General features: G+C 44.9%; 2 protein-coding genes across 2 annotated transcripts in view; one reads left to right on the top strand and one right to left on the bottom strand.

The window, feature by feature from the left end:
- The window catches only part of ift80 (intraflagellar transport 80 homolog (Chlamydomonas)), a gene marked incomplete at its 5' end in the record, with an annotated part of 61,527 nt that extends 50,440 nt beyond the window's left edge, over positions 1-11,087 (top strand). Inside the window, 5 exon segments of the mRNA XM_083636741.1 lie at positions 2,763-2,934; positions 5,794-5,883; positions 6,265-6,437; positions 8,702-8,825; positions 9,433-11,087. Coding sequence (XP_083492867.1) covers positions 2,763-2,934; positions 5,794-5,883; positions 6,265-6,437; positions 8,702-8,825; positions 9,433-9,543 — 670 coding nt within the window. The 3' untranslated portion in view covers positions 9,544-11,087.
- Positions 11,088-14,914: 3,827 nt separating this feature from the next.
- Positions 14,915-15,895, bottom strand: c15h3orf80 (chromosome 15 C3orf80 homolog). Its single transcript, XM_083637134.1, has one exon. It carries the CDS (start codon positions 15,881-15,883, stop codon positions 15,257-15,259), a length of 627 nt encoding a protein of 208 aa, XP_083493260.1. The 5' UTR covers positions 15,884-15,895; the 3' UTR covers positions 14,915-15,256.
- Between the last annotated feature and the right edge of the window lie 10,107 nt (positions 15,896-26,002).

Genomic DNA, 26,002 nt, shown 5'->3' with positions numbered 1-26,002 from the left:
GTTGATAACAGCCACGTCAGCATTTTGTGCTATGAAGCACCTTCACCCTCTCCGGCTTATTCCCCCAAAGTGTGCGCTTTAGGTGCTCTTTTGTGCCAACAGTCTTCATACTGTGCAACGCTTCCTGCCCAAACGGCCCCGGCCTCAGCCAACTCAGGGGGGTTCTGAGGCAGAGTGCCTGCACTGTCTATATAAACTATCTTGGACTACTGTCACATTCCTCTGCTCTCAACTAATCTATACAACATTTGGTTACACAGTTTGTGATCTGTACTTTTGTCTGTATATTCTCTGCCCATGAGTCCATATGAAGTCTCTGGATACTTTTTCTGTAAGTATGCGACTTCCAGCCACAAATATGTTCCGATTATGATAATGAGAACAGACATAAAAGCACATGTGCATGGCACATTGTCACATTTTTGTACATATGGTACTTCCATCTGGAGTCTTCGATAAGCTAGACAGTTAGAAAAGTGCATTTCTAAATGTGTGCGTTAAACGCACACATTTAGAAATTTTGACACTTTTCAGTGCATATGGATGACCCTCCACAGACCTGTTGATGTGAAGATGAGCACATTTTTGCAAATCCTCTATGAATTGTTTTTCTTTTTATGATTTTCAAAACGTAAATCCGTTTTTTTCACGCGATTTTCAGAAAACGCTTCAAAAGTCATATAAGTGGTCCATTTGTGAAGATTATCTTGCTGAACACAAACGTCACTGTTTGATCAACTTTTGTTAACCACACAACTTATTTCATGCACTTAACCGAAATTCCCATAAAAAAATCCCATTGACTTGTACACGTAAGCACCAGGAAGTGCAGGGACTTCTGGGTAAGCCTACAAAAATACCTCATCCCTGCCGCACTCTATGGTCCAGTTTCTCTATGAGGATCATTCAAGTTTCATCTTATCTTCTCATGTGGACATCAGACCGCCAGTGAAAGCACACAAGAATCTGCAAATACAAAGAATATACTTTTCAATGTCGTTTTGACTCTGAAGAAGACGCTGCTCGCGTCGAAACGTCAGTTTTTGTACCTTATTAAATTTGTTTGCCAGTGATTTCGTGTGCTCCAGTCATCTCTACCTTTCCAATATACTTTTCAAGTCGAGTTTATTTGTATAGCCCTAATTCACAAGCATGTCTCAGAGGCTTTACGAAATGTGTCTAGCTAAGCACTATCAATAAACACGATTGAACAATCTTACATTAGAGAGGGGGGGGGGGGGGCGGAGAGAAAAGGGGGGGGAAGGGAGAGAACACCAATGTATATCACAATATGGTTGAGGGAAGCCAAATTATCATATTATCAAGATCATATATTATAATTACCTAGCAAATATCATGTCATGACGATATGCCACTGAAAGACGACAAACGATAGTATTGCATTATTGCCCAGTCCTAGGGCATACAGCTGTTACTCATTTCGCTCTGCTGCTGCAGCACCACCGCTACCTCACTTTTGCGCACGTTGGTATTAAAATGGGCACATGCATAGTTTGCATACAAATGCATCCATTTGAAACATACATGAATGTGTTTCTCATAGGTTCCTAAGAGATTTGTAGTGGAGGACAGGTTGGAACACACATACTGTAAAGTGCTTGTTTGATCAATTCAGGGAATATATCGGTGGGCCACCACAAATGAGCCTGTGTATGACATGCATACTGTAGCACACATGTTACTGACATGCATAGCTCATGTGTAGCCTGGCAGCAACCCATGTTAAGGGCTTGCCCAGGGCTGGAGGCGGGACTCCGATCCACCGATCTCCCACTTATGAAGCGCACACGCTACGCTAACCGCAACCCCAAGAGAGCTAGCTCCCCTGGGGTTGTCAGAGCTGGTTAACGGGCCTTTATACCGGAGAGTGAGTTTAACCAACCTGCTCGCTACCACTCGCTACTCATGAGGACTCACATTCACTCGGTTACACATGCACACATACATAATATACTGTAAATACTGGCAGAAATTACACAGTCAATAAATTGATTGTTGTGTTCTTTATTAGAGCGATCCATCATCATCTACATAAATGTTTAACATGTGTAAAAATCTATATTTTACTTTGCTATAACATTTTGTATTACCCTATGTAAGTTATTGAACTGTCAGTCTCCTGCTCCAGCTGCCCTAGGGATTTACCACCAATATTAAACCTTTTTTCAGACTCTCGCTATAAATAATTGCAAACAGGCAAGCTTATTTCTTTCGAAATGACGACTGTGGACATATAAAACAATGATGTCAGCGTCCACATCACCACAGTTTCTTTCTATATTGATTAGAAGCATTATTTTTAGACGACAGTAAGTGTTCCGAATGAAAGCAACTGACATAAGATCCAATGCATGCAGGAGAATGACTGAACCTTCTTTATTTCCTGGCTGATAAAATTCACCAACCACTTTCCCTTCTTACCCAGCTGGATTTTCAACCTCCAAACGGTTGCTTGCCTACCAAAATGTTTGGAAAAGTAGACACACTTATTTGCCACATCCATACAGAGTTTACCAGCAGTTGACTGTTGGCCGGTGATAATAGTGATAATGATAAGGATAGTACGGACACTCAGGGCAGCCAAATTGGCAAGTAATTGTGCATGAGTTGATGACTTCATGGAAATCTATGAAGTGACATTTTTTTAGAAAAGTTAAACATAAAAATGTGTGTATGTGTGATTTTTCCTCACTCTCGTGTGTGTGTGTGTGTGTGTGTACACACGTGTCTCCTCTCCAAAGCGAGTTCAGCCGTGCGCCTCACATCCTGAGCTACGTGGGCACCAAGGTGACAGTGCGCCAAGGAGACGGTTCGCTGATCTACAGCAGCGTGTCTCCCTTCCCAGCCCTGCTCCACGAATACAGCGCCTCCGCACGCTGGGAGGACGCACTGCGCATCTGCCGCTTCGCCAAGGTACGATACCAGTGTGTGTCGATTAACACGTAACATACATGTTTAATCTGGTCGAGAAAGAAATGTTCGCTCATTCTCCCACGCGAGAAATAATTTATCATTTTGAACTGGGCCGTACCTCTGAGATCATCAGAGTGTGTGTACGCTCATTTGAATCGGGTCGCTGCATGTTATAGGCACACAAAATGACTGAATAGGCCAGGATGCATTATTTATTATCGTCAATTATTGAATTCAATCTATCTGACATTTTTATTTATATACTGTAGTTGACCTCAAGATAGAGTGACGTAACCTGCACTGTAGGACTTTGACACTGTCCAGGCTCCTGTGGTGCGTGTGTGTGTGTGTGTGTGTGTGTGTGCGCACGTGAGCGAGTGAGTGAGTGAGTGAGTGTGTGTGTCTGTGCGTGTGCGTGTGCGTGTGTCTGTGTGTGTGTGTGTGTGTGTACATGCGCGTATTCTGAAGAGAGAAGGTAGTGGCGAGGTTTATGGGACCAGACCAGCAGGCTTTAATTAGCCCTCAATTAGCCTGGTGACACCATTTACCGGATTTAGCCCCCCCTAGACCTCACTCATAAATACACACCCCGGCCACAACGCACACGTGTGTACGCTACACACACAGACACACACACACGCACACACACGGAACGCAACGAGAGCCGCTATAGTGTGTGTTTGCATGGGCAATGATGCAATAACCACAGCCCCGGAGAGATGGATCGCTCGTAGAGAGGAGGGTGGGGATGGAGGGATGAAGGACTGAAAGAAAGAAAGAAAGAGAGTCATTGGTTTTAAGAGCTCCCCCTCCCCTCCCCTCCCCTCCCCTCCCTCTACTTCTGGTAAGAGTTTGGTGGCACTGTCTGTGGCTTTTCCCAGAATCATTATAGCTGTTGTCAGTAAGCGTGCACCTGAGGGGGGTTGCTACAGTATAATATAATATCTATATCTGAAATGATCATAGACAATCCCAGTCAAGCATACTGTAGGTGCACATTTGCAAATAATACAATGGCAATAAGCTGCAGTACAGAGACCTTTTGAACTCAAAGTTTGATCCCTGATCTATTGTTTGTATCAGTCTGACCTCAGGCAGAGGGTGACAGTGTTGTTGTTGCTTGCTTGCTTTCTGATTAGATGTGTTTGTCTTGGTGATGGACCGGTGGTTAGAGAGGGGATTACAGGGCGCTGACTCTCCAGTGTGAGGTTAGCTCAACTGTTGGTCAACCGGTGGTTTAGCCGCCTCCTAATGCATGCAGCTGCACAGAATAAAGTGGTGACGTACGTGTTTACATTCAGAGATGTTGTGTACGACAAATGTCTGTGTTTATGTTTGTGCGTGTGTGTGTGTGTGTGTGTGTGTGTGTGTGTGTGCGTGTGTGTGCTTGTGCTTATGCTTGTGCTTGTGCTTGTGTGTGTGTGTGTGTGTGTGTGTGTGTGTGTGTGTGTGTGTGTGTGTGTGTGTGTGTGTGTGTGTGTGTGTGTGTGTGTGTGTGTGTATGTGTATGCCCTGCAGTGTGATTGTAATGATACCCGTATGCTGGATGTAAGTAGACTGGTAATGGGGACCCTGTCGCTTTAGAGACGCCATCGTAATGACCACCCTGTCCCTTTTAATAGTGCACACACCTCTCAGTACGCCGTCCCTTTGATGGCAAGTCAAGTGACACATTTGGAGCTGCCACTGAATCTGCCGTTCCCCTCGTGCTATCCTCTCATAACCCCTCTTATACCCCTTGTGGGCACTTTTGGCAGTGCAGAGCTAAACCATGCCGTGCTGATTTGCGTTTCCTTTACCAGTTGAAACATGTCGAGCCGTGCCGTGCCGCACCTGAGATGGACCCTCTCCGTAGTCGGGCCAAAGTGCGCCGGCCCCGCCTCCAAGCGGGCTGCGGTGACCTCTCGCTAACCAGGGCCGACCCGTGACCACCCCCCCATCTGCCCCCCTCCAACAAGCGTGTGATGCGAGACTCAACTCATGTCTCTGTGCTGGAGACCAGAGAAAGATGTTTTGAAAGGCCTCTGTGTGTTCAGCTTCCAGTACTTTTGTAGCTTCGAACTGAATCCATGTGGTTTGAAGTTTAGTTTCTTCCCTGTGTTCCGGTTTACCTTTCAGATATCTGCTTTATTTGACCGTTTCCCCCGATCGCTCTCAGCCGTGTCAGGGCCGTGTTCTGCTACTGCTGATGACTCTGCTGCTGCTTCATATTAAAAGCTTTCCATTGACAAACTAACTAAAGGATTTTTATTGTGAAGATCTTACAGGAAATGAAATGTTTATCCACCCGTTCTTCTTACAGCCACGACTTTTTGACCACTTGTCACAGCCATGATGTATACAGGCCGCTGCTTTTGGAGCAGCGCGTCCTCAGTTAAAGACACACCTTCAAGCGGGTAGCCCTGTTGTAATGGAAATGAAAATCCCAGCTGCGCGGGGCTGCTGCACTGAGCCAAGCCAGGCCAAGCCTGGTCAGCACATGTGTCTGGAAAAGGCCTAATAGAGGCTGTCAGCATTTAAGAATTTATTTTTAACTGCCTTGCCTTTTTGAATAAAGGATTTAAGACATGGATCAATACAAAGTCTGTCCAGATCATATTGGAAGTCTTGCTGCAAACAGCTTTAGCCTCTTATAGTCACACTTTCACATGCTTCTCAGAGTTCACACATGCAGGCATAAAGGAAAGGAATAGAGAAGGAATGATTGTGAAAGGAGTACATATACAGGAAAATAGTTCTAAATGAAAATAAGATCAAATTGATAGGAATTTGGCAATAGTTTCATGAAATAGCTGGACGGACGGTGAGATTTTGTATTGTCCTGCTGCTCATCATTGCCCCTGTTCCCCATCTCCATAGGAGCAGGCTCTGTGGGCGTGTCTTGCTGGCATGGCGATGGCCAACAAGGAGTTGACCACAGCGGAGGTGGCCTATACTGCCATTGGAGAGGTACGAGTATCAGTCAGTGAACCCCGCCTATATTTTGGGCAGTTGTTCAAAATCCTGAGGTTAAATTAGATCAAACTTCAATTACCCCCGTAAGCAAATTGGGTCAAAAGGAGCCATTCCAATGACTCACTGTCACAGTATCACTGTCACACTATCTCTCCTGTACAACAATCTATCTTGCTTTTCCTCTCCCTCCCTCTCTCTTTCTCTCTCTCTCTCTGTCTCTCTCCCTCTCACTCTGTATTTCCCTCTGTCTCCCTCCCTCTCTCCACCCTGTCTCTCTCTCCTTCTCACTCTGTCTCTCTGTCTGTCTTGCTCTCTCTCTGTCTCCCCCTCTCTCTCCTCCCCCACCTCTCTGTCTCTGTCCCTCCCTCCTCCCAGGTTCCTATGGTGGAGTATATCAACCTTATAAAGGAGCAGCCCTCTAAGGAGTCGTCTGTGGCCCACATGCTGCTGTTTAGCGGTCAGGTCCAGGAGGCTGAGGCCACTCTGTTACAGGCTGGCCTCATCTACCAGGCCATACAAATCAACGTCGACCTCTCCAACTGGGAGAGGTACAACTCTACCCCCCCCCCCCCCCCCCCCCCCCCCTCTCTCTCTCTCTCTCTCTTTCTGTTTGTGTGCGTGTGTGTGTGTGTGTGTGTGTGTGTGTGTGTGTGTGTGTGTGTGTGTGTGTGTGTGTGTGTGTGTGTGTGTGTGTGTGTTACTTTGGACAGATGGATCCCTGGAAGTGATACTAAAAGCTGTAGCTCCTCGACTGACCACTTGAGGCTGGCTCCAAAAGCGAGTCGTTCCCCATTCACCCCCATGTTAAAATGCCCGACCTTACAACAGGATTAAACATGTTTACAGCCAGTGTCGGGCTCGTTACTTTAAAAAAAGTTATATAGTACTCATTGCTCGTTACTCTTTTCAAAATAACAGTATTGCTTTACTTATTACTCCATATTAGTTTTCCGTTACACCCCACAAAATTGGTGATGAGGTACTTTCTCATCCAAATTCAGACTTTGCATATGTGTACATGTGAATATAGGCCTGATCGCTTGGCCGGTAAGCACAGCTAAGGCTTCAAACTATCATTTTTTCCCTCCTACAACCTATGAATCAGAGCCATGTATATAGAAGAGTCGCGACATCTCCGTTCACTCCAATGGACCAGTTTTTTACTCTCAAGAGTTCCCGGAAATAAGGTTCTGGATTAAGCAGCGCTGTCGAGTTGCAGCAAAATGGACAGTTTGTGATGTACTTTGAAAGGGTTAGACCTTTTAAAGATTCAAACTGTATATTACCAGCTTTATTTTAGCATTCAAAAGTAGCGCGAGCCTCCTTCCTGGCTCTTCATTGGCTACTGAGTTACGCATTTTGGTCCTCCGCTGACGCCACTCTCTTACTAGATAGCTCTGCTATGAATGAATCCATAAAAGTAACATGCCTGATGAAGAGCACACCTGGCTCAAAGTGATGACGAGACACAATCTTTTAGACAGCTTCTGTTTTAATAACGCAGTTGTAAAATCTGCAACAGGGGCAAATAGGTAGACCCAAACAATGTTGGCCAGACAAAAAAGAGAGCAACAAGTGCCAAGTTGCCAACGCATTCTCAATACGCTATGTACATCTTTGCATAACAAGTGTGTGTCACAAATAACGTTAGCCCTGCAACATTAACCTGACAATAATAACAGTCACTTTTTTAACGGAGCAATGCTAGATTGACTTTTCAACCGATAAAGGCCAATAAATGAAATGTCCGTCAGCAGTAGCCCTTGTGAGATGTTACATTTCTCTGTATTTTAACAGTTTTACCTTTTCTGTGCTCACCTTTGGTCGGCTCTATTTCCACGAGCTTCACGTTGTGCTGTCCTCGTAAGTGTTTTGAGTGAGTTTTGAGGTCATGTTTTTCGCAGTGGCAAGAGTTAGTACCTGGACACAGGTTACATTTGACTTCGATGTTCTTGTCACCTTTCTTCCCGACAAAATCAAAGTAATGGGAACATCTGCAGCCGCAGAATGTAAACGTTTCCGCCATTTCCAAGCTAGCGCGGTGGCGTCACGCATTGTTGTCATCTACGCCATGCTGCTTGGTGCTTGTTTGACCACGTGCACGCCGACTGCGGCACGTCGCAATTTACGGAATGGAATCCCTGATGGAATCAACAAAAGTAAGGCTGTAACGAGTTGTTTTATTTTGGGCTAACTGTAATGTTATTACTTAAATTTGATTAGCAATCTGTTACACTACTCGTTACTGGGAAAAGTAAAATTATTACAGTAACGCGTTACTGCACAACACTGTTTACAGCCTGGTTCAAAACACGCTTTTCATCTATATAGCTAATTTCACCTTTCAAGACAATTGTATGGGTTGTGAATTTTTATATAACTCATGCATTAGAGTAAAATAGACTATAAAAGACTATGTTTTAGGCATGATTGACAGGTCGCCTGTCCAGTGATCACGCAGTTTGCCGATCACGGACCAATAGCAGGCGCCAGGCGGCTCTGTGGGAAACCCCTGGTGTCCCGCCGTCTCGCACGAGCTGTGCAAGAACCCCAAGATGGCGACGGCCACACTCCCATACTCTAGGCTTCAAAGCGGGAGTCCAAAAACCAATGGGTGACGTCACGGTGACTCACAATATGAGTGCCGGGGAGAAGAAGGATGAGGTGTCAAATGAGCGTGTGGTTACCGTTTGGCTAAGGGTCATGGTGTGGCATGTTTGTCCATACAGGGTGGGATGTGTGTCCATAAAGGTGATTGTGTGTTAGTAAAGGTGATTGTGTGTTAGTCAGTATCTATGTCGATTATCTCCAGGGCGCTGGAGCTGGCTGTGAAACACAAGACCCATGTGGACACTGTGCTGGCCTACAGGGAGAAGTTCCTCCACAAATTTGGCAGGAAGGAGAACAACAAGAGATTCCTGCAGTACGCTGAAGGGGTAGGCAAGGGCAGGGTCTGGTTGTTTTCACGATACTAGAATTTCTAACTTCGATACCGCCGATACCCAGGAAAATATTGATACCCGATGCCATTTTAGAAACCATGGGGGGAACCGACAACACATCAACAAGCATAAAAAAATAAATGCAAAAGACAGACAGACAGACGCAGGCTTATCCATAATCTAGGCCCGATAAAACTCATCAAAAACTGCATTTACACACCAGATTACTCCTGCTCTAGTCATCAGCCTATCAGAGCACTTTGAGCTTGTTAAAGCAACTATGATATGGAGGGGAAAATAATCACTAGGATGTTTGATTTTTCATTCAGAAAAAGCACTGCTGGTGGTATCGATACTGTTGCAAATGAGTATTGTATCCATTTCAAATTTGTTATATCGATACTTATTGATACTATCGATATTTTTGACTACCTTAGCAACCTGTCTGCTGCACTGGTACCTGAGTTGAGTGTGGTTGTCAGTGTTCAGTTGGTTTGCTCTGTTAATCTCACACTGAACAAGGCAAGAATACCCTGGCCTATGTCACCTCATCTGTCTCTCGTTCTCTCCTTCTATCTCTCTTTCTGTCTCTCTCTCTCAGGTTGAGGTGGACTGGGAGAAGATCCAGGCGAAGATCGAGATGGAGATTTCTAAGGAGAGAGAGAAGGCCGCTAACGCCTCTGTCAGGAGCAGCGTGGCTGTGCGACGCTGACGTCGGCAAGATGCTCCTCTGAAACTGATTCCCATGTGTTTTTGACATTGGGTGGACATTTAGTGGTTTGGCTCAGTCTCAGGGCCATAAAACATTTTCTGTATACGAGGGACAATGTCCACCATCAGGTTCAAGCATTAAAAAAATATGAAGTTGGACATGAAGGTTAGAAGGGCATTAGGAATATGACAGTCTTACACTGTCTTACGCTGGAATTATGCTAAACATATGGACTGTCGCGCGGAAATGAGAGACACGGAATCCTGACGAGAAAACGTTTGGCGCTTTTATACTCTGTGCGGGTTTCTGCTCGCGGAAGTGACCGATATTTTTGAACACTCCACTTTGTCCGCCCAGCCGCGTCCGTGTAGTTGGAACATTTGGGGTGTGCACAGCCAGGCGAAAACTCGCCGCACGGGAACCTCGCGGAGGGGCGTGTCTGCTGATTTGATGTCACTTGGCCACACAGACACTTGTGGATGTGTCAGGTATAATTCAGGCTTCACACTACAGCTTTGTGGTGTATGACTTTATAGCACAGTTGCACAACAACATTATTTATGCCATTCTGTTCCTGTGTGCGCTGGCTAAGGGTGATTTGCCTCGATAAGGATGTCCATATTTCTCTGAGACAACACCATTATGTCCTTTCTGTCATATCAGCTTCTCATTCAGACCATAGTGTGTGTCTTAGTTCAAAGCTGTTCATTCTCTTGCTATTTGGTCAAAATTAGCACGGCATGATCAGTTTCATGTACTGAACATGATATACAATATAGAGTCATCTTTTCCTCTTTTGTAATGATCTGTTTTGCGTTTGGGTTTTTGTAATAGGGTTCCCACAGGTCCTTGAAATCCTTGAACGTTTTTGAAAATAGACAAATAGACATGGGTCATTGAAAGTGCTGTGTACATACTTTGTGCAAGATTAGAAATTGAAGTTTTTGTTCTTTTGATATTTTTTTTTACTTAACGTGTAACAGCACAGTTAAGACTAAGAGGTGTTCACACATTCAAGCCTCTGTCTTTTTTAAATTGTTGTCTGTGAGCTTCTGTAAAGCCTGCTAGTTCTCATTCAACATTAATTAAAGAGCATGGTGCAGGTTGAATGTTTTAATGAATTTATATGTTGTGCTCATGATTAGTACGAAAATACCCAAAAAAACGAAAACGATTTATTTTTACAGGCCCCCAGGTCAGAAGTATGGAGGAAAAGGGTGGCATGGGGTGCACGCCTGTGACATCACTTGTCACTGGATGTTCTGCTGGGGCTGACATCACAGGTGTACCGTTCCATTTCAGGAACAGTAGCCAGCTGCTTTACAAAAACTGTGTGCGTGTGTGTGTGTGATCCCATTGCTACTACTGTATATACGCCTCCCACATATTAATGCAATGTGGTCTCCACACTGCACCATGCTCTTTAACCTTGATGCCTGTCTCAAACTATGCCATGATGGGTCCTTGAATTTAAGGGAATTGGGCCTGGAAAGTCCTTTAATTTGATGTTTAAGAAGGTGTGGGAAACCTGTTGTACGGATAGATATTTTTTATCATGTATAACTACAAAGCCTTGCTCTCTGTAAACGCTATCATGAATGAAAACATGCAAATATATATTCACATCTCCTTACTCTTTATGCTTTCTGCCATTGGTTTTCCTGTTTCTCGGTTTTATGCACTGAACTCAGAATATACTGTATATGTGTGTGTTGCTTTGTCAGTTGGATACATACAGTACATAGATCATATAGAAGGTATTTGTGCACACTTGTGTGGTTGAGCGTCCAGTATATCGATGCGCTTCTCTGTGAGTCATTCTTGTATTTCCTTTTCTGCTGAGGTGTGAAACCAACTGCTTGCCATGCAGCTCCACCCCCTGGTTGGCAGAAGGCCAGTACATCAGTGGGACCATTCTAGCCTATCCATCTCCTCCATAGAGGCCCAGGAGGGACCAGCCAGCGAGAAGATCCGTCTCGGGGACTGTCCACGAACAACTGCTAGACCGTGTCACAGAGATGTGGGCAGATATGGTCGAAACCGATCGGCCTAATCCCTGAAACTGTGAGTGGCCACAGATGCTAAAACATCAGAACAGAATGGATGTAGGGAAACCTATCAATGGGTTCATTCTCTCTCACTCACTCACTCTCTTTTTTTAACAGCTTGCATCTTAAGTCTCTCTCTTTCTCTCTCTCTCTCCCCAACTCTACCCCCCCCCCCCCCCCCCCCCCCCGTTCTTTCTCAGCCTCTCCACTAACTGTGATAAACCATCGTCTTCTCAAAGTGCCCCCTTCATCATTCATCCAAGAGGAGATTTATCAGTGAAGACTCAGGTTTCACGTGCACTAACCACGGGAGGGAGGCTGCACATTCACATTGAAACAGATATGCGCATGAAATGTGTATGGGCTTCCCCTTTGACTGTGCACTATATATATATTATCCATATATTGTAATACACATTTTGTACCCAATTCGTCAAAGTTATTGGGATTTCTATCATATTAATGGTATATATTTATAGATTTGTGCGGGTGAGTAATGGAAGGAAAATAATTCTTATAGCAGCGGTCGACGTTATGAGCTCAGTCATAAGCTGAGAATAGAAACGTCGTCGTAGGACTTCAGACTTCCAGTGGTGACAGTTGGACAATGAATGGACTGTTAAAGTATTCAATAAAACTGCTGCATATACCCTGAAGATACCCAGTAGATTATTCAAGCATAATGCTGTAGATCCATATAAAAAGACCAGCAAAGTTCTCATAGATTGAATTGATGGCCAAACAGGGCAGCTCTCCCAAAAATACACTTCCTGGACATAATGTGGAATTTATGAGGAGGATAATGCTCATTGATTTGACTTGAGTTGATCTGCTGCGTCGTCCAGCTAAGCAATGGAACCGCACTATTCTGATGTTGCTTACACCAAATCAATTTTGTGTGTGTGTATGCTTTGTCTCTATCTGTGTGTGTGTGTGTGTGTGTTTTCCTGTATGTGCCTTTGTGCACGTCTATGTTTGGATGTGTGTGCAGCATTTAAGAAAAAAGGGTGGAAGCCAATACATCGCTGCCCTATACCCTACCAGGGACTCCTGCAAGCCTCGGATGTCCCCAGCTTTACACCGCCTGATGAAAGTTTAATGCTGGGGAACTCTAGAAGACTGCTTATGCCCTCTGCGCCCCAAACTCACTCCTCCAGCGTAGACAGAGGAGCTGGGAGTCCTTGGTGAGCCGACTGTGAAGGACACTACAGAGAGGGAGAGAGGAACCCCACGCTCAGTCACACCTCTGGGAGGCCTCGGTGAACTGACTGAAGGCCAGAGAGAGAGCGAGAGGAACCCAACCTTCACACCTCTTCTGGTGTGTGCAGCACTCAGCACGCGGGGCAGTATGTGCTGCATCTTGGTGTCATAATGCTCCACCACATCTACCCATCAGTGGCTTTTCAGCGTGGGATTTAATGCTTTTAAGTGCAAACTCCACCCAGCCACAAACTCCCCCTCTCCAAAGGAAAGCCATCAGTGGTGTTCAGTATTGACTCTGACATCATGGCCTCGCAGTCTTGGATTACGCAAACCAAACCATTACAATCACACTCAGACTTTCACTGTTTGCTGCAGTAGAAAAACTCTTGGTCGCCCCTTTGTAAGGTTCTATCTACTGTGAATGCAGCTGCTTTACCATCAGAAGTTCTTTGTGTGGGTTAATGTAGCTCTCTTTACTCTTTGTTTAATAGCAATTTAGTTGACAAATTGCTGCTTACTCACTTACGCTCACTCTGCTGGTAATCCAACGCCATAACGAGTGTCCATTGTTTTCTCTCTAATGGATGGGGGCCACTTTGAAGCTCTTCAGAGAAATCGGTTTAGTTCATCTCATGTGGTGGTGGTGGGCCTGGGGTACTGGATCGGGGGGGGGGGGGGGGGGGTCGTAATTAGTTTACACCTAGACAGACATTATGGATTATAACAGAACCAGCGAAGAAAGGATAGGTGATTAAAGCAGGACATACCCTATCCTAAGAGAATGCACTGTCCCGTTGAGAAGCAGGTAAATAAATGAGTCTATTTGCTCGCCCCAGGTAGATGGATTTGTTTGTTCTGCCGGATAGATATCCTCCCTGTAATGGACTTGTCTGCTTCTCAGTCGGCCTGGGACTTGTCTGGGACTAATGATACGCTGGTGTCTCTTGTGCACGTCTGGGGGCTGCTGGATGTGGAAAGTGCAACTGTTCACCACAACACCCAATTAACATCAAAATAAAGGGATGCCTCATACCAAATTGAGCCTTTTCCCTATTGTAGCATTGTGAGCCAGTTTAATGGACAATGCCAATTAATGCCATTAGCTTCAGTCCAGGTAAAAGAGCCACTAAAGCCGATTGCAATTAAGCATGGTTAGGGCTCAATTAGGTTTTTGGCACTTATAGCAGTGAAATGGATACGGAGTCTAGCCACATTAGTGAGAATCAGAAACAGTTATCAATTAGGAAGAGGTACAGTGATTATCAACATTACTGATTACAGTAGATATGTGTCTGTTTCTCAGTCTGCATCTCCAGGCTTCTAGTCTGCCAGAATGCCAAATAAATATTGTCTGCGAGCCCACTGTCTGAGCCTGCCATCAAACTCTTCTCTATGGGGCCTGCTATGTCTGTCTCATTCTTGTTTCCTATCAGTTGTCCCCTTGTCTTTTTTTCTTTTTCTTTTTTTGTCTTGTCTGTGCTGTGGAGCATTAATGCGTCTCGGGCAGCGGTTGTGATCTTGTCTGACATGCTTTTTTTCGATCATCAGAATACAACTTTTGTTTCTTGGCAGCTCACACCATATCAGTATGCCAGCTGTCATCTCTGCCCTTGTCTTCTTGAATCTGGAGCCTGGGAGACACTGATATACGTGGCCCCAGGCAGAAAGGCCCCTAGGATTTTAAGAGCATTTTAAAAGTGGTATTTCCTCGGTGAGGCCTCAGCTTTTGGAGTATAGGCGACCTATCAGTCATGGCTCAGGTCACTGATTAAAACATGCTCATCTTTCAGGGAATTGTGTGTGTGTCTGTCTAAGTCAGTGTGTGTGTGTGTGTGTATGTGTGTGAGAGAGGGAGAGAGTGAATATTGCTGTCATGCTGATAGATATTGGGTATAATACTATAGGAGTAGGCCATAAACTTGCGGATCACATTGCAGATAAAAAAAATAGGCTATGTTCCACAGAAAATATTGGAATTTGTATTCTCCCCATCATCCTGAGACTATTATGCTGAGAAAAACAATGTGGTAAACAATTAATTTAATGCAATTTTTTTTTAATAAATGGTCTTTCAGACTACGCCTGTTGCGAGATTTAGCATCATATGAGGAATTAGAAGGGGAACCTGTCTCACGGTGCCACTTAAAATTGAGGCGCTGAAGTAAAAGATATAATGCGATTGTACCGGAGCCAAATTAGCTCTCAGACACAAAGAGCGTCAATTTCAGCAGCCTGCTCTCAGTTTATTTATCTCCTTTATTCAACCCAAGCGGTCATTTGCATACAAAAGGCGAATAATCCTCTCTAATCTTACAAAACACGCACATTTTCTCAGTCCCCTCCTTTATTCTGTCTAAACATTCAGCATTATAATTGCACTTGAGTTTATACTCTGCAAGATAATTACCCTGCTGATAATTAAAATAAGAATAGTCTTGTCTCAGTCTCTCTAGTGCCAGTTTTTAGACAGAGTTCCGAGATGTCCTTGGGCTGCTGTGTTGCTGCCCTGACCCCTCCAGGGCGGGTCTCTGCCCCGCTGCAGCCCTCGCTCTGCCGGGAGCCCTCCTCTCGTTTGCCGACAGCAAGTTATCATCCGAGCGGTCTCTCTGCATCATCTCCTGCATGCTCTCCTCGTACGTGGGCAAATATTTCACCTCGTCGTAGGCTGGCAGGCTGGGCGAGGCGAAGTCGCCGAGGCTGTAGGACTCTGTGGGATAGGATGAGCGGTCCAGCAGGGAGTCCTGGGACGCGGACGCGGGGTAGCCGGGCTCCTCGGGGCGGTCGTTCCGGTGGCGGGGCCGCGGGCAGATGATACGCTGGATGAAGTAGCCCATGGCGAAGAGCAGCAGCAGGATGAGGATGCCCGACAGCTTGCGCGTCACCCAGCCCACGTTGTCGAAGAAGATGTGGATGGGGAGCTTGCAGCAGCGCACCGTGCCGGAGCCCGCGCTGCCGTTGCCGGGGAGCACGGGCGGGCAGCACTGCTGGCCGTCGCCGCACTGGACCTCCCCGCAGCTCCGCAGGGCTTGACAGCCTGCGGAGAGCAGACACGCCGACAAGAAGGTGCCGGCGGCCGGTAGGGGCATCATCTCAGGATCTCATTCTCCAAGCATAGTGTTGTTATTGTAATGGTAGTCCGTCCAGGTGTACTTCACACAGGTCTGCCTTGTTGTTCCAGCTGTGCACTAAAATCGTGTGCTCTCCTCCGCGCTCTCCCAGGCAGGCACTGCAGCGCGGAGCGGGACAGCAGGTGAGGTGCCCCCCCCCCTTCCCCCACCCCACGGGGACCCGTTTGTCTGCTGTGCAGTGGAGGAGAGCCCCCGCAACCACAGATGAGAATCATGCATAATCTTACATCATTATTATTACACCAGTGTTTTTCTCTCCCTTCATGCCCGTTAGCCAGTGCAACCCACAAACTGACGATTATTGTTGATGCTGACAAATCTGACCTTCCCTGAACTGTCCTGCGGAGCTTCCCAAACTTGTTTTCATATCAAGCACCATATAGGCCTAGACTTTAGACTTTAGACTCCATCTAATAAGTCTTATCCCACATGCGGCCTATCTGAAACGATTTTCATAATAGGCTAGAGAATTATAGCTATAGGCTGCAGTTGTCGTAAATTTACATAAGCAACACTTAGTTTCAAGTAATTAAACCTATTTCTTAACCTCTCCACAGATTGCATTTCAATTTTTTATAGACAGATAATGGCTTGCAAAATTCCAGAAAATGATGGCATGGCTTTAGAAGCTTCTAATAAGCTAATTGACATTTGGAGTCACCTTACATGTCTATGCTATATAGGCAGGGTGACAATAGGGAGGGTGAAACCTGTGGTCATCCTTGTGCAATCAAATGTCACAAACATATTGCCTGTCAAATTAAACAAGTCTTCACTTCGGGGGCTGGGACACTTTCAAGGACCCCAAGAGGTTCCCAGACCATGCTTTGGGACCCACTGCCCCACAGGACTGAACCATCCCTAAAACACATGGCCTCTCAGTGAACCTTGCATGGTAACAGCCATAGATATATGGTAACAGCGCCAGATGGAATTCGTAAGGGTGATGGCCCCGATATAAGGCGCCAACAGATCTACCCTATCATAAAAATGAATAGTTCTTGCAATGTGGCTTGTAATGGCCCCCCATTAGAAGATTCACATTAGTGTAGCATCATGCCGGAGAACCATATGTCTGCAACATTGAATAACGTGACCATAAAACTTAATCTCCATCTTAAATGATAGTCTCTGCACCCAATGTGTTAATTCACACTAAATATGTCCCGTTGGATAGCCTCCAAGAATGACAGACTGCTCGGGAAGCTGTTAAGAAAATACTCTATGTCAATGAATGACTCAAGTCGCTGTCATTTGTTGCATTGCACAGAATCAATAACTGCATAAATCAATATTACCATGTAGGCTATAGATTAGGCTAAGGTCACCTTCCAAGCCTTATGTCCTTATTGGAGCTGAAATGATTATTTCCTCTCTTCCCCAGTGAATAGGATTTATGGTATTATGATAGAACAGAACAGAAGCATCCTACTTTCATAAAGAGGATCTTGGTGGTGAGATGTAGCCAGAGAATCTGTTGTCAAGTCTGCGTGATGTAAATCATGCGGAGAATCCCTTTAAACACAGAACATCTTTGTCACTAATAGCCCATCTGTATTTGTTCCTTTCCTAAACAAGGGCCTAATGCACAATCTACCAAATCCAGTTAGCGGAGCATTATGATGTGAAATTCAGTCATGCAGCCTAATTTATGCAGCATCATATTTCTGCCTGTAATCTGCCTCTATTAGGGAAATGTGATCGCAGGACATACCGCTTTAACCAAATAAACAAACAATCAATAGGCTGGACAGTGGTTCTGAACGTGGGTCCGGAGACCCTTTTAAGAGTCCATGATTTCGAGGGATTTCCCACTACTTATTCTACTAGAAGTAGGCCATGTTATTGACTGATGTACGACTGTGATTGATGAATGAGCACAGCTTTATCGGGTCTCCACACTAGAAAAATACACTATCTCAGCAGCATAGAAAAAGCTGGAGAACTCTTGGTCTTATAGTCCAAATCTAAGACATGACTAGAAATAGAGAGTAGGCTTATTATGAAAATACAGTGTATTTTCAATTTACTAATCAGCATGATTTGCTTTTCCTCTTTATATTACACGCGGCCATACATGAATTTGTGTGTGTTTTCACTGATCACAGGAATCTAGAAACAACTTATTAAAAATATATTCCCTTCCCTTCCCTCTGTTTCTCTTGTTTGTCTTTTCTCTCGTACTGCGTCTCCTCGAGTCTGTGCCATCCCACCACTTCCTGTCTCTCCCCCCCCCCCCCCCCCTTTCCCTGAAGTCCACCACAAAGTGCTGGTCTTGGGCGAGCGAGATTGAACGAATAAATTCTCTTTTTATCTCTCTCCCGCCCTCTTTCTTTTTCTCCCTCCATCTATAGGAGCTTCCAGCAAACACATCACACTCATTGGAGACCAACTAGGAAACAGAAAAGGCCAAGTGTTCTAGTATATTTACAGAAAGCGGAGTCTCCGTGATCTAATAGAGATGATGCGATTTGTGAGTTGGGGCTGATATGCAAGTGAACGAGTAAAGAGGCGATACGGCTACAGGGAGAGTCAAGGCTGCAGCACGACAAAACCTGTGAACACCAGTTACACATGCAGAGTGAGGGCTCTGCTCTTGATCAGTGTTGGGCAAGTTACTTTTGAAATGTAATATACTACATATTACTAGTTACTTTCATTTGAAAGTAGTAAGTTACTTTACAATATTACTGTCTGAGTAGAATAACTCGTGACTTATTATTACACTACTTTTGCATTACTTTCGCCAAAATAACAGCGGTATCAGAATGACAAAGAATTTCAACAGTCTTGAAGTCAGTAAACCGTCTAAAATTCTAAAAGTTATCCTTTTCCTTTGTGATTGTCATCTATAATGGTTATTTGCATAAAAACACACAATTTGATTAGGAAATGATTGCATCTGTATTTAAATATCGGCAAAAAAAAAAAAGTAACTCAATTTGTAACTTATCTTACTTGACAAAGTAAGTGGTACAATATTACTGCGTTACTGCTAAAAGTAATATATTACCTGTAATATGTTACTTTTCTAATGCGTTACCCCCAACGCTGCTCTTGACGCATTAGCTGGATTGAAAACCAAGTTGTAGCCTCCTGTCTGGCTAACAATTAAAACAATAACACGCTGACTATATCACTGTACTCAAACTCACTGCTCCGTATGCTTCCATTAAACTGACACAAGGGCCTCTTGTGTTGTGCTTTAATAATTCAGCCTCATAGGGTCCATTAGCCGCGCGTCATGATGAATGGCAGCGTTCATATGCATGTGTCAGAGCTGATGTACGGACCGCCCAATGTTCAATGTCACGCTTATCACGTTTGCATTAATTATGAAACAAAGAAAGCCTTGTTAGGCCCGGGGCTTTGTTAATGGACCCACTGATGTCTCTGGGTTGCTCTTTGTTTGCACCAGAGCAGAGGTCACGACCTCAGGGTTACTGACCTGGGACCAGCTAAACCCTCTGTACAATTTGGACCTGGTGTATTTTTGGAGAAGTGGAAAAGGGATCTTGGATCAGATCTTTCAAGAGGTGCTGCTACAGTGTCATGAATTGAATAGGGTCCCAGTGCCAGTGTGTGTGGGTCTGCGAAGACATTGTGTGAAGCATCTCTTTATGTTTAAGCATGTGTGTGTGTGTGTGTGCGTGTGCATGCGTGCGTGCGTGCATGTGTGTGAATGTCCACACAGCACACAGACAGAGCCTCATGCTGGCTTGTTTAATATATCTGTGCAGTATTAAGCCCAGCATTGCAGGATCTGTGCGTGGGTGTGATCTGCGTCTGTGTATTCCCATCAGCTTGGACTCTAATAAAAAGCAGGACCTGCCGTCAGGGTAGATTGTGTGAATGCAGAAAGTCCCACACCACAGCTATTTCACACCCACGTACTTCCCCTAATCTTATCGTCCTGCTGGCTCAGAGGATCTTCTAAGTGTATGGGCTTGTGTGTGTGTGTGTGGGGGGGGGGGGGGGGTACACATACTTTTATGCATGGGGTACATCTATATTTATGTTTTAGTGCATTTGTGTGGGTGTGTTTGTGAACTTAACTGCCCCCCCCCCCCTCAATTTTTTTTGCTTTGCTGGACAGTGAACAGTATGTACAGTAGTGGATAGGGACTTGAAGAGAGAGGGGACGACATGTGACACACAGGACATGGGATGGACTTGAATTCACAACATTTACCAGTGCATAGTATGTACTTTGTATGTGCTTATATCCGCAGAACTAAACGGGCTGAGTGTCGTCGTCGGTGGATGTGGTCACGAGCGAAATGTGTTTGAAAGAAAGTGTGTGCCTGTTACCTTTATGTGGCGTGTTCTCCCAGCGTTGTGTGTTTCTTGGCTTGGAGATGAATCAGGACCCAGACTTCCTTTGAGGAGAAAGACTGAAAAAGCCGCTCCGAGAGGCCAAAAAAACCCTCGCAGAAACACAGGAGGGTAAAATCACTTTTCTATCTCACGGGGGGATCCCTCCCAGTCCTCTCAATAAGCCTGATGAGTTGGGAGGTTTTGTGCTGAGCCCGGCTGTTTTGACAGTACAGTGAATAACGGGGAGTGAGTGTAAGGTCGCCCTTAGTAGATGATCTTTGGCCATGATATGCTGGATAACACTGAGACGTCTCTGATGGGCAAAAGCACTCAGTGATTTGACTCAGCGTTGTTGCTTTCTACTCGCATGGGAGCATCATGTTGCCAGGAAAGGGTTGAATACATCGCCTCGCCGTGTCTTTCTTTGATGGCTGTTAGGAATCCTGTCCCACTGTAATACTATAAGCCTGCTGATGTTACCCTCTGTATAAGACATCAAGTATTGCTTTTAATGAGTTTTATGATTGAGAGGGGGGACAGAAGGATAGGGCTGGGCAATTACATCAATATTATATCGATATTGTGATATGAGACTAGATATTGTCTTATAGATTTTGGATATGGTAATATCGTGATGGCCTAAGTGTTGTCTTTTCCCAGTTTTAAAGCCTGCATTACATTTGAGCTTTCTCAACGTGGGGTTTAACACAGTTATGGAGTGTAGAATGGCTGTTTGGATCATAGACCTGTTATTTCCTCTACGATACAGATAGTCATGTGACTCTGGACAAACTCATCTCCAATAGAAAATATTCTCAGATTTGGGTCAGAGAGACTAAATCTAAATCAAATGGGGATCTGTGGCTCTAATGTGGACTAAATTAGGGTCCTTGTCAGAGACAGCTTTTCCTGGATCGCTGAAAGCCCCCCCAGCCAACCCCCCAGGACAGAGGCACCCTCGTTCACCCCTATAAGATGACCCATCCACCAACACCCAGCTGCAGATGACTCAGTTCCCGGGGTAGAGTCACGCACACACCACACGGACACCTGGAGGTTAAATATAGGATAACGTTTTCCCGTTCCCACGTGTTTTGAGAGTGGAGGCGGAGGGCATGGGGATTTTTTGACCCCCTGCCTCCGCACCGCGCTGACTCACTCACTCCCGGAGGAGTGGGGGGGTGGGGGGAGCAGGGGGGGGGGGGGGGGGGGGGGGGGTCTGTGCCTCCAAACTAGGGTGACTCGACTGCGGCCTTCAAGTCGTCTCTCTCCTACTAAACGCCCACGCCATCCCTCTGTGGCCCGCGTGTTCCCCGAGGCGTCAGAAACAAGGAATCAGCAACAGAGAGAGAGGGAGAGAGAGAGAGAGAGAGGTCATGACACAGCACACATAGAGAAACGCTCACAGGCTTACAACATAGAACAATAAGCGCGGAGAGAGACTTGTGTAAGAGACAGGAGGCGCTGTAAACAAATGTGTAGTTTGAAGCTGGGAGAGAGGGGGGGGGGGGAGAGAGGGCCAAACCCATGAACTCGCATCCGCGTTCCCCAGAGAGCCGCGCTGACACAGGCCTCTCTTTCCCTACCCCCCTCTGGCCCAAATTATATGGCCTCCATCCCTCCGTTTCTTCCCTCCTTCATCCCTCCATCCACTTTTTATGGATGTCCAGAGACAGGAAATCTGTTAATATGTGAAAGTCTACAACAATTAAAGCCAGTCTCTTCTGGTGTGGGAGGGGGGGAACAGCGCCAGAGTCCAGATGCCTCTCTTGGTTAAATGTGTGTAGGTGTCAGATCCACACGCACGTCACAGGTCAGCTCCATAAACGCAGAGTTGACATGAAACGTAACTTAAAGACGATCTCGGGACTCACGCTGGCGTCGTCCACAAAGAGCCCATGCAAGCATCTGTGCACATAAAAGATCTAACCCGCTGATATACTGTAAGGCTTAAACTGTGCGTTTTCACGCAAGATAGTAGTTTTCTTCACTTATTGTTTCATTTCCGCCATTGCACACTGTAACGCTAGACGCTCCAAGGCCAAGGGGTTGAAAATACAAACGCCGTCATTGTGTCAAAGATTTCCAGGTACCCGGAGCAAACTCTATTGTTACTGTTGTGCAAAAACGGCGTCGTTTGGCGTATTTTTAGGTTTATTTGCACATATATATAACGCACTGGAAAAGAACGAAGAACAAAAGAACTGCAAACTGTGTGGGCGAGGCGAGGAAACCCCAAGGCTCTCATAAAAACATCTCAACCCAAAAGCAACGAAAATACATGACAACAGAAAACGCCATCAAAACCCAACACAGAGGCGAACAGTAAAGTACTAAAAACAAGTGAATATAGCCCCTGTGTGCTGATAATGGTAATGAAATCATAGGGAACGGGGGTGAAGTCACAAGTTCAGTCACAAGTCATCAATAGTCTGAAGTCCAAGAAGTAATCTGCTATTAAAGTCCAAATCAAGTTACGTATTGTTGATTCCAAGCCCTGGATCTGGTCTGAGTATTACAACACTGCTCTGCTGTATCCCACGCTTTTATACTTTCATAGAGACATCAATACATCCTATTGACAGAGAGCTGGTAAGTCTTAGGCCCATGCATTATACATTTTACCATTGTAAGTGATTGAATGAGGTTGCTTCTAAAGTCTTCCATGGCTGGACCATCTCCAGACCCTGTCCCCATTTTCTCTATGTAAAGGTGTTGCTCTTTGTGCCTGTTCACCTCTATCTGCCTTCTTTATGCAAGGCTGCGACCAGCAAGTCTCTTTTGTTCCTATGGATGTTCCAGTGATAACTCAGCCTGATGGCAAAATGGCCCATTGAAATTGAAAGGATATGGCGTTCCTCATCTCCAGAGTAAGACGATACCTTGTATCCATCTGCATGTGTGTGTGTGTGTGTGTGAGTGAGAGAGAGAGAGCGTACATGTGTGTATGTTATAAAGAGAATGTTTCCTGCATGAGGGAGGATCTGTATCCTTATGTGTGTGATTGTGTGTGTGTGTGTGTGTGTGTGTGTGTGTGTGTGTGTGTGTGTGTGCGTGTGTGTGTGCGTGTGTGTGTGTGTGTGTGATGGATAATGACTCTGTACAATGAGGGCTCATGTTAACCCTCTAGGGCAGGTGACATCACCATTTCCAAACAGGTTGTTCCATCTCTAAAAAAGCCCTGTCATACTCTACACCGCCATACACACACACACACAAAGGAAGGCTGTTTGGGCCACAGCCCAGGCCAAGATGATATTAGTAGTTGCTTTTGAGAAAGACCTTTGTAAAGACCTCCCCTCCTTTTTTTCTTTTTTCTTTCTTGTCTTTTTTCTTTTCAATCTGAGACCTGCTTTTTGTCGACCTTGAGGGTTACAATACAATGGAGATATCACATGATTCCATATTGTACTAAGTGCAGCTACAGCATGAAAGCACTTTGTTTTCTTCTTATCTTTTCTCTTGACTTCCTCCTCCTCTCCTCGTCCTCCTGACCTTCCCCGTCCAGCCGTGTCCTCCTCGTCTCAGACTGTGTCTCCTCTGGTTTCCGGGGCCGGGGTATCACTCTCGCCTCTCAGCCCCATGTTGTGTCCTCTCTCTCTGCCTGTTCCAAGGAGCTGATCTCTCCCTTTAGACTCTCTGAGACATCATGTCTCTGAAGTCTTCTGCATCTCTCTCACCCATTGGCTGTATATATAATATGCTGCTCTCCCGTCTCCCCCCTCCACACACACACACACACAGAGACACACATCCTACGTGCCATATTGAAAACGATATAACCTAAACTACATCTCCTTCCAGCAGAGACGGATGGATGGAGGGAGAAAGGATCAATGAGTGAGATCAATAGGACAGAGAGCTCTCGTTCTCGCAATTGTTAAAAAGAAATGTGGACATTGGCTGCTTCCTCACACATTTCAGTCGTCACCATGTGGTATTTGTGATATTCTCATCTGTATTCATTAATGTCAAATAACACAATTTGTGTTTAAGAGGTGGAGTGTTTGTGTGTCTTCCGGTGCAAGAAGACAATTCTGGTGAGGCATGGCATCTAGTCCAGTGGTTCCCAAGGTGTGCCTTGAGGCAAGTCCAGGTGTGCCCTTGGGCTTATGTGACAACCATTAATTATTATTACAAATGTAGCCTAAAACTATACAAAACATGAGGGGATTTTGAATGTACTATATCAATACTTTGTATGCACTCATCCTCCCCCCTCCCCCCCATTTGTTTTTCAAGGATAACATAAAAAAGATAGAGAAATACATGCACGGATATAGCCTATAGCTGTGCGTTGAGATTTTGTCTTGCCCTTTGGTGTGCCTCAGGCACACAAAGTTTGAAAACCGCTGGTCTCGTCTATACTTGTCTCCTCCTTTCTGTTGTCTAATGTGCCATCTGCTGGTGTCTTGGCTGCAGTGCAGCCTTGTAATCGTGTGTGTGCGTTTTCCCGCTCAAAGTGACCTAGTTGCACTGTGGGTTTGTGGCTGTACAGTTTCACAGTGTGTATTTAGAGAAAAGGTGCAATTTAAAATGTTCTCTCCCTCATTAATGCAGACTATAAGTCTATGTACAAAGCTTGTATAATATATTATGTGATAGCAGGAGTTTAGAATTGCATAATATACACAATTATTACATTTTACTCCATTGGAATAATGATGTTTTAGTATAAATCTGTGTGTGTGTGTGTGTGTGTGTGTGTGTGTGTGTGTGTGGTGTGTGTGTGTGTGTGTGTGCATCCTCTGACCCCCCCCCCCCCCCCCCCCAGGGGTCAGAGGATGGGAGGGATCCCCTCCCATTTGCTTCAGCAGCACAGACTGCACAGTGACAGACATAATGACATAATGTATGAAAATGTCCATTCTGATGTTATGTTTACTGTCTCCACTGTTATCAATCCACCAACTTCTGACAGACACCACAATCCTCCGCTCGCATCCTGCGATCATCTAGTTAGTAACACAAACCTTCTTCACCCCCCAAAGACTAAGCTACGCACCATGGAGGATCGGGCCTTCTGCTCGGCTGCACCCCGTATCTAGAATACCCTTCCTGACCACCTGAGGGCTCCACAGACGGTTGCTACCTTTAAAAAGGGGCTAAAAACCTTCCTCTTCAACAGAGCTTTCTCTTAACTTTTTGTTGTTGTTTTTTATTATTGTCTTATTGACATTGTCTACAATTTCTTTTGAATCAGGCCTTTGCCTAACCAGGCCGTCCTGTGTGACTTTTTATAGTGTTCTCTGCCCTGTTGCATTTTTTTTTTTTTTTTTTTTTTTTTTTTAGATTTATCTTAAATGAAAAGTGCATGACAAATACAAATTTTTATTATTATTATTATTATTATTATTAACTACACAGGCCAGACATGCATTAGATCAGTGGTTTTCAATGTGGGGGCCGGGGCACTAGGGGGGGCCTCAGCAAATGAATGGAAATGCTTAAAAAACATCTTTATGGGGAAGGACATGATTCAGTTAGAGTTGGTAATACTGTATTACAGTATAATAAACAAATAATATAATGCAGTATCTTTTTTTATTATATTTTATAGTTATATTTAGTGTAGTATTAACAAATATAATTGAACCCTTTCCTTCCACATAAAAAAACAAACATATATTTGCTATGCTCATCTGTCTAATTGCCTGCCAGTCAAAACGTCATCATCACATTCATTGTCACTGGTGTGTGTAATAGTCTCTGGAACAATGTTTATAACGGAAAACAGAAATATTGAATATGAAGAAATTAGAA

The sequence above is a fragment of the Poromitra crassiceps genome (assembly GCF_964638095.1).
Source record: "Poromitra crassiceps genome assembly, chromosome: 5".
Classification (NCBI taxonomy): Eukaryota; Metazoa; Chordata; class Actinopteri; order Beryciformes; family Melamphaidae; genus Poromitra; species Poromitra crassiceps.
Note: the sequence above shows the minus strand (reverse complement) of the source record. Positions and strands in the feature narration are given on the sequence as shown.

Coding starts and splice junctions, on each gene's coding strand:
- c15h3orf80 (XM_083637134.1), bottom strand. CDS start 15,883: ATGATGCCCCTACCGGCCGCCGGCACCTTCTTGTCGGCGTGTCTGCTC.